The sequence below is a fragment of the Salvia hispanica genome, chromosome 4, assembly GCF_023119035.1.
Source record: "Salvia hispanica cultivar TCC Black 2014 chromosome 4, UniMelb_Shisp_WGS_1.0, whole genome shotgun sequence".
Lineage (NCBI taxonomy): Eukaryota > Viridiplantae > Streptophyta > Magnoliopsida > Lamiales > Lamiaceae > Salvia > Salvia hispanica.
In genome coordinates, this window is record NC_062968.1 from 37,808,705 (window position 1) to 37,822,534 (window position 13,830).

A 13,830-nucleotide genomic window follows, 5' to 3' on the forward strand; every position below is an offset into this window, starting at 1 on the left:
GATGGAAAAAATGATGGCGGCATACGACAAGAAGAAGACGATTGCAAGAGGCTTCGATAGGCCATCTTTTGTGCTGGACGGATTTGAATGTCCTGACCCGTTTGCTACACAACAAACCCAGACGACAGACGGGGCTGGTGGTTCAGGGACTAAAACCACTGATGATACAACACAAGATGAGCCGGGTGGCGCTGCTGACCAGGGTGGGGACACGGCATGAAAAGATGGTGGTGGCCAACATGAGAAAACTTCCAGTGTAGCAGCGACTGAGGTATGTTCTATGAAACTAAATGATTAAGTGTTATTAATTAGTAACAATATTACAGCTTTTCATTTGTGTTCGTTTGTTTGTAGGTGCCTAGAAGCAGTGGTGACGATGATGTGAAGGATAGGGTGGATTCAGCGGCAAAGAGTAAAGCCGAGAAAAATAAAGACAAAACAAAGAGTGCAGCCGTAGGGGACACCATCAAGGTAAAAATATCTCAATCATAATGCCATCAAGGTAAAAATATCTCAATCATAACTTGCATTGTGTAATAATATAATCTCAAGCATAACTTGCATTATTTACAGTACTTCTGTACATTATATGTATATATGTATGCATTATTCAGTGCATTTTGATTAATTATTTTTTGAAAAAAACCCAGACAACTAAAGGAAAACGCGCTAAGGTTCCGGCAGCGAAGAGAAAACAGCCAGCTAGGGATGGATCTTCAAAGGCAGCAATGGACATTCGGCAGGAGGTTGAGTATATAAAGGAAGCCTTCATTTTCTGCATTATTAGTTTGATGGCATGCATTATTGAATTGTTATATTATTTCTTGTTTAAAGATACAGGCTGCTGCACCCCGTAAGGGCGTAGTGATTGGTGTTGTGCGAACAAGTGAGCCACCGCAACTTGTAGATCCAAAACATGGAGGTGGAAAGGTTGGTGATAAAAAAAAAGCAAGAGGGAAACAGATCACACAGGAGTCGGATGCGGATGAGGTATTGAATAGTGCAGTTAATACAAGGACTAAAGTAATAGATCTACTAAATGATTGTTATGTGTCTTTAATTTTTTGCAGAAAGCAACCGGACGAATGAAGAAGCCAAGTCTGGCTACCCGGTCTCCATTCCACGAGAGAGTAGTTAGACTGACCGCAAAGCCACACACAGTGGACAAGCAGCTCTACTACTGGGTTCTTAGCACGGCGGAAAAGAACATGTAAAATTTATACTTTAGATATTCTTGCTTTTGGGACATATGAAATTGTTTTAACTGGTTAAACATGTACAGGGATCAAGTCGTCTACCACGACAACTGGAAGAGTACTGTGCAGATCGAGATGCAGTCATTAGCGTCATACAAGCCTGTGAGCCCCGATGTTATCGACACATGGAGCTCTTACCTGAATACAATGGAAAAGAACAAGGCGCCGGAGACAGTTTCCAAACTTTTCTTCTCAACAAGACCATGGGTGAGTGAACACCATTCTCTCCATGTTTCTGTCTCGTTACTATAATTATCTAAAGTTTGTAACGGCTAACACAAACAAACTACAGATTCAGTCAATGGTGGACGCACAACCCGAATGGACGGAAGAATTCCAGTTCGATACATTCTGGACCAGGGTGTTGGAGGAAACAATTGGAACGGGCAGCTATCAGTGGGACAAGTATGAAATGGTGAGTTGTAGTTAAATAATGTAGTCGTTTCTTAGATGTACTGGAGAGAATAGTGTGTGGTAATGCTGCTTCCGTTGTGCAGTTTTTCTTCCCAATTTGGGGGGCGTCCCATCAGTATGTGGTCTGTTTTGATCTTGGTGATTCCAAGATGAACATCATTGATCACACATTGGCTGAGACACACGGGACATTTGAAGAGAAATATGGGGACACACCCTCTATTCTGGTAATATACATTACACTACATATTTTGTGCATTATACATCACAAATTGTACATTATGTTCAATTGTTCAAATTTTTTTGGTTTTGGCGTGTAGAAAAAAATGTATTGCGCATGTCGTGACAATGCCGTGGAGGAACAACAGTGGCACCGTGGACACGGGGGTGTATGTGATGAGGCATATGGAGACGTACTTCGGAGAGAAAGAGAAGGATTGGGACTACGGTCTAACTGCAAAAGTAACGAAGAGCCTGGAATTGTTGCGCATGAAGTTTGCGACGTGCTGCTAACTTCTCCACACAACTCGAAGACTGGGACCAACCAAACACAAGCCACGAAGCATTGGATGGATAGGCCGCCTAAATTCAGCTTTGAAAAGTGGGTCGAGAATTATGGGCTCGATTCAACTAGATGGTTTTTGATTTGGATATGAACTAGATGTTTTTTGATTTGGATATGAACTAGATGTTTTTTTAGGATGGGAAGGGTGAACATCGAATTCGTGGGTTCGAATGCTTTGGATATCTTGAAATGTTTTCGATTTCTTGGTACTAAATGTTTTGAATACTCCTGAACTAGGTGATTTAGAATGTTTTGGATATGTAGGTACTAAATGTTTGCTCCACAAAACTGATAATTGCTTCAGATAACTTAATAATTACAAAATATTGCCTAATAATGTACAATATACAGGGAATAATGTATAACAAAACTATCGAACATATTAATGTTATACATTGTGCAAACTACAATGCATATAACTATACAAATAATGTAAATAAATTGATTTATAATGCAATATTCTGTGATGTTAATGAAGTGACATACCAATGCATATAACAAATAATGTAACACTTATACATGCATTATGTATGTAAATATGCCTGTAATGCAAGGTTATTCAAATTATAGAAAATACTGTTTCTCCAAACGACCGGCTCCTGTAATAATTCTGAAAATGAAACAAGTACTCAATTCAATTAATGTAACAAATAGATAACAATAATGCACAAAATAACTTTTATAATGAATAATCATTTAAACAATCTAGTTTAAAGTGGGAAGAAATAGACTTAAACACTGAGCATAAAACGCAACACAAAGAACAATAATGCTATTATAATGGAAATTAATCAAGATTTCCTCTTTACCTTACGCAGCTCATTCTCTGTTTCAAGCTCTTTAAGCATAGGACAATTTCTAGAGTCGTGATGGCACAACTCATCGCACGCCTTACACCGTCTAAGGGGCCTAGTAGCATCCTTGATAGCCTTTTCTCTCTTGGAAATCAGACGACTAGCGGAGCTGCTCGCGTGCCCCTTCGTCTTTACCACATCCGGAGGGTGGACCTCGACGACTTCCGGCCTTTCCATTCCATAAAACTGTTCAATCATTCGCCTCTTCTCAGAAGCGGATGGCAAAGGAGTTCCAGCTTGAAGTGAATTACCAAGTTCCTCCAATCCACCTACGAATGCACGAAGCACATCAATGTCCGTCTCAAATCGACGAAGAAAACCATAGAACAGTGAGATCCCTTGCTTTGAAACCTTTTGGGTTTCATCAACAATGGACTGTGTAGGTAAAGTCTCATCAACATGTCCATGGACAGCCTTAACCAGCGGAGTCTTCATCCATCTACTTGCACAGTATTTATCCGGAATCTTTTTTACTTCATTGTTCCGGAACAAAAAGAAGACATGGCTGCACAGATAGCCCTGCCTACTGAATAGTTTGCAATCACAAGAATATGAGTCGCCAGTCTTATCATGTCTCACAAAGTAGGAATCGCGAAGGCTGTCTCCAAGTTTGTAGGTGTCAACACTGTTTGCAGATGAGAACCCCAAAACGCGACATCTGTCATTTCCATCAACAATCTCCTCTTTTATTTTCTTGAACATACTATCTGTGTACAGAGTAGAAGCATGTTTCTCGAAAGGCAGAGTAGTGGCCAATATAGGCAGGGCAGTCGCGTCTTGGTAGTCCAGCTTTGTTCTACTATTCCGCTGAAAATCCACAGCTTGGTTGAAATTCAAGTAGAATTCGGCAATGTTGTTCCGTGGTTTGAGAAATTTTTTATAGAAGCTGTTCTCTGACTCAGAAATAGAGGTGGTCCTAATCATCGAGCCCATCGGGAAATCTCTGAATTTTGCACTGTTTTAAGGCCATTATTTGGTCCGTTTTTGTCATCAAAATCACTCTACATGTCCATTATTTGCATATTCTATACATTTTGGTATTTTGACGTGTTTTGTGAGAAATGTGCATATTTGAGCCGAAAAGTGGGAGTAAAAACGCATAGTCTGAAAATGCACTGGGAGTCGAGACGGCGACCGATGCGACCGCCGCGAAGTTGTACGGCGACCGCCGGCGCCCGGGCGGTCAGAGCATGTGGCGGCCCGCCTCGGAAATTTACGCTAGGAGAAGAGTCTCGCCCGGCGACCGCTCGGAGGACATGTGGCGGTCCGCCACCGAAGGAGTCAGAGTCTCTCGGACTCCAACGCGCCGTCCAAGGTGCGGCGGCCCGCCGAAGAAAGGCGGCGAATCCGACCAGCCCTAGATTTGCTCCAAGATTTACCAAATTTTGAAGATCTTTTCCTTCTGTTATACAATTCCGTTTTCTATTTAATATCCGTTTTGTTTTTACTTTGTTTCTTCCCTAAGTTAATCATGATGCTTCATAATTGAGTGACACAATTATGTATGATTCAATACAACTTGCTTCATAACGTGACATGAGTTCTAGCGAGTTAGATCCACTTAGTAGACACTACAGTTAGCTTCCTTTAAAACGGCACTTGTTAATTGAGAGTGAGGACTTTTCAAGGGTCTTAGGAGCTTTTTGGAGTTACGTGTTAGGATTGACAACCCTAATGTTAGTAATCAACGTTTGTTTCGCATGAGCATAAGCTAGGTGACTCGTCCTTTCAAAAGTATTAACTGTGCTAGGGTATTGTAGTTTGGAATTTGTATAACCATTAAAGCGAAAGCACATCCCTGGAATTCCCCTTATCTCTATACTTTTCTCTCCGTGATTTGCTTGTTTTTAGTTGTTTACTGTTTTTAATATTTACTGTTTTCAAAAAGTTTCCAATAATTCTTGCTTCTCCAGATAGTAATTGAGTTCTAGTAGAAGATAGACACTTTATGTACATCTTCCCCGTGTTCGATACCCGGTACTAACCTTTTGCTATACTATACCTACTCTGTATACTTGCAGGTATTTATAGTGCAAATAAAAAGTGCATCAGAAATCTCTGAAGTATGCAGGTATCCATAATTGCCTGTAGTCGTACAATGTCTTCAACCAACCATGGTCTTCCAGGTCGTAACGTTCAAGTACTCCATTCCACTCTTCTTCGAACTCGTCGGGTTCAAGCAGATCCGACCAGACGCATGCATTGAACTCTTTCTTGAAATCTTCGTCCCGCAACAACCGACCAGGAACTTTATTGGCCAACTTATGCATGATATGCCACATACACCATCTGTGGCGAGTCCCGACAAGAATCTCTTCAATAGCCGATCTCATCCCCAAATCTTGATCTGTAACAATCATCTTCGGAGCAACCCCCATACATTGGACAAAATGTCTAAACAGCCATGCAAAATCGCTTGTCTTCTCGTTGCTTACCAAACCAGCAGCGAAAGTCACTAGTCGTCCATGATTGTCCTTTCCCGTGAATGGCGCGAAGATCATACAATACCTGCGTAACATAAGCCAACATAATTCAATAAAAGTACATTGTAATGCATGCAAAATACATTGTAATGCATACAATAATGTACATATTCAAATGTTATAATGCACGACAGGTATACCTATTGGTGTTGTAGGTGGTGTCAAAAGCCACAATATCACCGAACATATGGTAATTTCTCTTCATCAAACCATCACACCAGAACAAAGCAACAAGCTGGTTGCTAGCATTAACCTCGTACTCATATGTGAATGCTTCGGACATCTCCTTCTTCCTAGCCATATCATCCAAAACTATTTGTACTTCAAAACCATGAGCGTATGCTTTGATGTCTCGTGAAGCATTCCTTATATCCCCAACATTGCAGCCAACGAGCTGAAAACCACCCAGAATTTCCTTCAGCACATTAAACGTGAGCGTGAGACCTATGTTAGCCTTTGAACAATCAAGGATAAATTGGTGATGTACGTCGTCCAACTTTTGATTGATTGACATAAACTGCTGATGCTCTGTCCCAACCATGTAATGGTTATGAACTTCGTTAAACTCCTCGACAGTATAACCTGAAACTCCTCCGTCGGAGAAGAACTTGAATGAGCTACTGGCTTTACAACTACAACGCTTGGATAAACGTCGACGTTTTAACGAAAAACCAGACCGTACATTTGCTTGGTCATCCTCGCTCGACTTCTTGCTGCCTTCCCTGTTGCATACCACGTTATACCAAGTAATTATACCATCAGTTTTCCTCATTTGTGATTTGCGAGTAACAAAACCAACAGCCCGGGCATACACATCGTAGAACGCGAAACAAAAATCCAGTGATTTGAACTTCTGGCCAACCACAAGCTTCAACTCTTTCGAACACTCAGGTACAACAACCACTGCACACAATCACAAAAAACAAAACTCAGCTAACATAAACATTATGAACCATAAAACTTGCATTATCTATCTAATAATTTACATTATCCAGAACTAAATCTACATTATATGTATCTAATAACACAACACCCTAGTTTAATTAACGTGTCTAAACCATAACAAAGGCAACATAAAACGTGCATTATCTATCTAATAATGTACATTATATAGTACTAAATCTACATTATTTGTAGCTAGTAACACAACACCCTAGATTAATCAACATTTCTAAACCATAAACAAGACAAACTAATACTTGGATTATTTATTCACAACTTTACATTATCCAGTAATGAATGAACATTAAGATTAACAAATAATACAACATCCAAGCCGCCCGTCCCTAAACCCTAGCCCATGCAAACTCAATTCTAAACCCTAGGCCACCCCCTTAAGCAAACTCATGCTCCTTGTTAGCGTCAATTATGGAACTAGATTTAATTAACAGATACAGAATGTCGAAGAAGTTTGCGTTAATATGTGTGATTAGGAAATTAATGAAACGTGGATACAAAAAACTATGACTTCTCAAAAAAAATTACCTTCGTCCATGTTTGAATCATAAGCTTCGTCCATTGTTGAAGAACCACCTTCTTCCATTGTATTAACGATAATATTCCAGGAACACTCCCAAAAATAACGCACAAACGCACAAACGCACAAACTGCATACGATAATTACAACCAAGGCAAGTTTCGCACAAACGCACGATTTGATTTTTAACGAAGAACTAACGTTGAAAGATGAAAGAGAAGAAAGGTTAATTTCACGATGAAAGAGAAGAAAAAATTCTGGGAGAAGAAGAAAAAAACCGACGCAATATTCTGTGAGGAGAAAAAGCATATAATATAGGAAAAGTATATGAATACACCTCTCTCTCTCTCTCTCTCTATATATATATATATATTAGCTATTGGTTATACAATATTTTGAGTTTTTAACATACAAAATTGATATTAGTTATTAGTTATTACCATAACTTAGTTAGTATTTGATCACACACCCACACACCTATATATATATATATATAGGTGCAAAGACATGTGTTTCTTATCTTTTTATTAACTATCCCATGCACACACGTTCACACATTTATACTATTCATATATATAATTATATTTCCATGCATTTTTAAAGATTTCCACACCAAAACATATGCACTATATATAGTTGGGTCGTGGATGTTACACTATGTGTCAAAAAAAATTCGAACATTTGGGAGATACAAGGTGGGAAATGTTCATGGGATTTGGAAACTGTGGAAAATGTGAGTTTTCAAAAAGGAAAATGATTGATGTGTTCTTTGAACTACTTTGAGATTGAAAAGTTTTCAAATGATGTTGACTCTGGTCAAAATTTTCGAACGTTTGGGAGATAAAAGGGAGGAAAACTATCACGTTTGGAAATTTTTGAAGAGTCTGAATTTCAAAGAGAAAGCGTTTAACTCTTTCTTTCGAGAAATTGAGGATCAAATATGAATGAGAAATGTGATTATGATGTGTTGATGTGTGATATTGAAGTGTAAAGTGTTTATGAATGTTCGACGTGATGAATTGTTAAGTGTGGACTATGGACTCGAATATGTGTCTATGCATGCAAACATATAAGGCTTGAGATATAATCTAGTCCGAAAACTTGAACTTGAACGATAGTTGTACGTTGACAACTTTTTAATCGATTTCCTAAGCGATGGTTTGAACAAATGATTATAATTTGGGGCGAACCATAACAACTTGATACAAACCATTACAAATCATAACAACTTAAAAAAAACAACACAGCACAAAAAATTTCAGCCATATTACAAACCATAACAACTTGAAAATATCCATAATCCATCAAGACATCAACCAACAAATACAAAATGCAATCCACAATCCACATTCCGCAATAAAAAACATCAACCAAAATGTCTTCAATAGCATATTATATCAAAATATATCCAAAATGAAGTTTCATGACAAGTCTTCAATATCGTCCAAGTTTCAACAAATAATGGAGATTGATTAATTTGTTGAATCTTGAGTAGACATCAATGCAATAACTACACAAAAAAGTTACATAAGTACTATAAATGAAATAATCAATAACAAAAAACTTAAATGCATAAAACTACCTTCTTCTATCTTTTGGAAATCTTCAAGAATTTCTTCAACACTAAATTTGGAAGACTTGCGAAGCCAATTTTGACCACAAACTAGATACTCGACAACTTCAGGACTTAAAGAGCTCCTATATGGATCAAGAACTCGGCCTTCGGTGCTAAAAGCTACCTCATATGCTACAGTGGATATAGGAACTTCTAGAATATCACGGGCAGCTTGTGAGAGTACATGATATTATATTCATTATTTTTCCACCAATCCAAAAGGTCAAATTTTGGCCCACCACTCTCAATGTCCTCCTTAAGATATTTTTGTACATCATTAACATCATCATGCCTTTAGTGAAAAGTCTCATACAAGGAACCCACCATTTTCATAGCATTCTTCAATACATCATTATCATCACGTGTAGCATTTGACAAATTCAATTTTGCATGTCCTACATTTTGTTGGAAAATTGGTTGTTTGTAATCACCACACATGTTAACTAATTCAGCCTCAACTTCATTTCCAAATGAGTTATCCAACTCATCATCGTACATATGTGCCAACACAAGTTTCACGAACTTCAACTTGTATCGAGGATCAACAACAACAACCATGAAAATGAGCTTATACATCTTTCTAAGATTCCCCTAATAATTGTCAATTTTTTCTTTCATTTTCTTTGCCATGATACTCATTTCAAAATCATCACCATCTATGAAAGCCTTCAACAATGCATGCACTTTGTAAATCTCATGAAGAAATAAATTAGAGGTAACATATAAAGATCCAGAAATCCTACTAGTTGCCTCAAGAAATTCAACATTAATTTTGCTTTCATCCAATCTTCCTCTTTTGGCACCCCCTGAACTCTATCTTCATCCACATCCTCATCCTCATCATCAATTTCAAGATCATTTTGCTTTACTTCAAGATCCTTTTTATATGTTGAGTCTATCAACTCATACCTATAAACAACTTTCTCAAATGTTGTTGCAGCTTCCAACATGAAGAATGTTGAGTTCCATCGAGTAGCAACATCTAAGCACAACATGCTTTTACTAGATATTTTTTCTAGTTCACAACACTCCTTAAATTTGCCCAGCCTAGTAGGTGAGTGCCTAATAAACCGAACAACATTTCTGATTTTCTTCACCGAAGACCCAATCTCTTTCAAGACTTTTTGCACCACTAAATTGAATATATGAGCAACGCACCTCATATGCATATAGTCTCAATTTCCAACACTTTCCCCATTGCCTAATAGTTCTTTTCAAATAAACCAATGGAGTATTATTAAAAGAAGCATTATCAACAGTAACGGTGAACACCCTATTGATTCCCCAATCATGCAAGCATTTCTCAATTTCCAAACCAATATCTATACCTTTATGACTAGAAATTGGACAAAAATTATTTTTTTGTTCAATTTCCAATCATTATCAATATAGTGAGCAGTCAAACACATGTAATTCACTTTTTGACAAGAAGTCCACGTATCTGTGGTATGACACACTCTTTGGTTGGCCAATTTAAGCAATGGCATGAACAATTTCTTTTCATCTTCATAGAACTTAAAACAATCACGTGAAACTGACCATCTAGATGGAATCTTAAACTGAGGACATGACTTCAAACAAAAGTATTTAAAACCCTCCCCTTCAACAAACTTAAAAGGAAACTAATCCACAATGATCATATAAGCTAAAGCTTTCCTAACCTCTTCTTGCTTAAAATTCCAATTGCTAAGGGATGAGCTTTGACCAGATTGTAACACCAACTGTGTTTGCCTAGGACCTATAGTTGAAACTTTATTGCATTTACTCAAATGTGCTTTAAGTGAAGAAGTGTCATTCTTAGATTCTCCACAAAATATTTTCCCCACAATGCACACACTTAACTCTCTGTTTCTTATTGTTATCTAAGAGCGGAGTAAAATGATCCCAAACCTCTGATCTTTTCTCCATAGTTTTTCTCTTTTTTGTCTCTCCTTTGTCTTGAGGATCCTCAGATGGAGTATCTTCAGTTGCATTATTTTCGATGGTATCTCCAACCGCTTCACTTTCATTACACAACATCTATAATAAGAAAGATTTAGAGTTACTTAACAATCAATTTGCAACTTAACAATACATAAATTACATCAAAATTAATGAATAACATACATTACAACTTGATGCCGAATAATCTATGTTGTAGATTGGAGAAAAACAGTCTGCCTTTTACTTACTAAATCTGAAATCTGTAAGTACGAAAGAAACATGTCAAAATTAGCACAACACTTTTATCAAAATTGGAATAATTTAAACGTGTTAATTTGTACTCAATGTTTTATGCACAACTCTAAAACACTACTCCCTCCGTCCCGGCTAAGATGACACATTCCTTAGCCGGCATGAGATTTTAGGAGTTATTGGTTAAAGTGTTTAATTGGAGAGAGAGAAGGTGGGTGTAAGTATTAAAGTAGAGAGATAAAGAAAGATGGATATTTTAATAGGAGTGAGAAAAAGTGGTTGAGTGTATTAATTGGAGAGAGAAAGTTTCCAAAAAAGGAAACGTATCATCTTAGTTGGGACAAAACTAAAAAGGAAAACGTGTCATCTTAAGCGGGACGGGGGGAGTACTTATTAAATGGTTGCTTTATAATATTATATATATCACATTAGTTCCCTTTTCTTCATATACACATCAGCAACGGCTATCATTTAACTGCTAAACATGATAAAACTTAAACATCTAAATGAACTCAAATCCTCCTCAATGTATTAACTGCTCATACTCTTGAGGAAAACAAAAATCTAATAATCTGAAATTTAATTGACATAATCTGGAAAAAAATTTAATTAAGAAAATCTGGAAAAAAATTTCATTGACAAAATATGAAACAAAAGGCAAAAACTAATAATCAATTAAACATACTTCCATATTAAGAACTAGATAACTTAATAAATAAATGTTGAATTATTAGAGGGATGGAGGGAGTTGTAGTTGTGGGTTTAGGGGTGCAATTGAAGGTGTAAGTAGAGTTTTACCTGGAGTCGGAGCTGTGGAGAAGACGGCGTGAAGCTATGGAGGGGCGTCTGCGTGGTGCGACGGCATGGTGCGTGAGAGTCCCACCCCCTGAGTTGGGCCATAGTTGGCCGACGGAGGGGCGACAAGCGACGGATGGGCGACAGTCGACGGATGGGCGATGGAGTTGGTGGTGGATTGGTGGAGGGATTTAGGGTTGGAGGGAAAGGAGAGCGGCGGACGATTCTGATTCACAAACGTGAACTTGCGACTTTCAATTAGAGATTTTATTTTAGTTATAATTAAATAACATATATATAATATAAATAATTAAATATAATTCGGTTTTTTGGTTATTCGATTTTTTTCCCTACTGAACTGAACCGAACTAATAAACCAAAATTTTTCAAATTTTAAAGCCGAACCGAAAAACCGAACAAACCGAATCGAATTTTGAATTTTCGGTTTGGATCATTTTGGATATTCAGTTTTCGGATTTTATGTTCGCCCCTAATCCTCTTGACTGACGGGGGAGAGCCCGAGTACTTTGAAGAAGCTATGGAAGGTGTAGACAAGCAAAACTGATTTCTTGCAATGGAAGATGAGATGAAGTCTTTTCATGATAATGATACTTTTGATTTGATGTCGTTACCAAAGGTTAAGAGAGCTTTGAAGATTAGGTGGATCTACAGACTGAAATAAGAAGAGCACTCTTCGAAACCAAGATACAAGGCAAGATTGGTTGTAAAGGGTTTCAGTCGGATAAAGAGAGTTGATTTTGATGAGATTTTTTCACCCGTGGTAAAGATGTCTTCAATCCGATTTGTGTTGAGGCTAGTTGCAAGCCCTGATTTCGAGATTGAGAAAATGGATGTGAAGACTGTATTTCTTCATGGTGATTTGATTGAAGAAATTTACATGGAGCAACCAAAAGGGTTGAGGGTGAAAGTTAAATAGGATTATGTGTGCGAGTTGAAAAAGAGCATGTACCATTTGAAGCAAGTTTCGAAACAATGGTACAAAAAATGTGAGTCTGTGATGAGGCAACAAGGCTACACAAAGACTAGTTGTAACCATTGTGGGTTTGGTCAAATGATGACCAAGATTTTGCCAAGACGTAAGTTTGAAGCTTGTTGTTCTCTTGCCGGAATGGCAAGATCATCCACACAGTTGTGAGGGGGGAGATTTGTTGGGTTAGGGCTCCTAACTTGTGGAAAAAAGACTCATATATTATTGGCCCATTTATTTACTTAAATAGGTCAATGGAGAACTTATAAATACCTACAAAGAGTGTAGGAGCCGCAATATTGAGAGGAGAGAGAGAGAGAGAAACGTGTAGAATGAAAGAAGGGGAAAAAAGAGTGTTCTCCAAGTTTCTGCACTGCACAGTCTCGGGTTTTGTCTTGATCGGAGGTCTAAACATTGTCCGATCGACTTGAAATATTTTAACTGGTGGTAGAAGACTCGTGGTTCTTCATTATGACCGAAGGAAATTGAATTTTAACAATTAGATCTTCAGTTATAAATTTCTGAACGTGATTGCAGTTTCTTGAGATATTTATTTCATCTATTTTGAAGGTGTATTGATTAATAAGTGCCTTCGTTGTGTTGTTAAGGATTAGATATCATTGTAAACTTCTTGGTTGTATTCTCTCCTTGGTGATAGTGGATTTGGTAGATCGGTGGGTCTTGTGGTTTTTATCTCTTCACATTGAAGAGAGTTTTCCACGTAAAATCTTGGTGTTGATATTTTCTATTATCATTTCTCATTATCGTATTATTGATTCGTCCACAATAGGTGTTATTATATTGTACTCCTATCATATTCTTGCAATTGGGGAGGTTTGTTTATCTGCTGCACCTCAGAATTAGGTCATTCCTCCCAACAAATACATATGTTATCTTCTCAACGTCGCATTACAGAAGTTCAAGCACATGAGATTGATTAGGCGGATGATGTTGGGCTCAATAAAAAATCGTCTTTTAATTTGATGAGTAGACAAGCCCGAGGAAGAGATGGCATTGGTTTTACTATATTGGATGCTAAGAATTATCTCCGTACTAAGAGATAAAGAAGCATGGTATATGGTGAAGTCGGTTGTCTAATGAAATATGTTCAAGATCAGCTATCCAAAAATCCATCATTTTATCATGCAAACCAAATGGATATGGAAGAACAGATAACTAATGTTTTTTGGGTAGATTCAAGAATGTTG

At 37.6% G+C, this 13,830-nt stretch overlaps 2 protein-coding genes across 2 annotated transcripts; both read right to left on the minus strand.

Annotated features, from left to right (window-relative positions):
- Positions 1-3,026: 3,026 nt before the first annotated feature.
- LOC125221017 (protein FAR1-RELATED SEQUENCE 9-like) lies at positions 3,027-4,022 on the minus strand. The gene has a single exon (XM_048123142.1). It carries the CDS (start codon positions 4,020-4,022, stop codon positions 3,027-3,029), a length of 996 nt encoding a protein of 331 aa, XP_047979099.1.
- A 1,115-nt stretch (positions 4,023-5,137) lies between these two features.
- Positions 5,138-7,115, minus strand: LOC125221018 (protein FAR1-RELATED SEQUENCE 5-like). Its single transcript, XM_048123143.1, has 3 exons — positions 7,058-7,115; positions 5,713-6,475; positions 5,138-5,597 (listed from the first exon to the last, which is right to left on the minus strand). Exons 1-3 carry the CDS (start codon positions 7,113-7,115, stop codon positions 5,138-5,140), a joined length of 1,281 nt encoding a protein of 426 aa, XP_047979100.1.
- Positions 7,116-13,830: the final 6,715 nt, after the last annotated feature.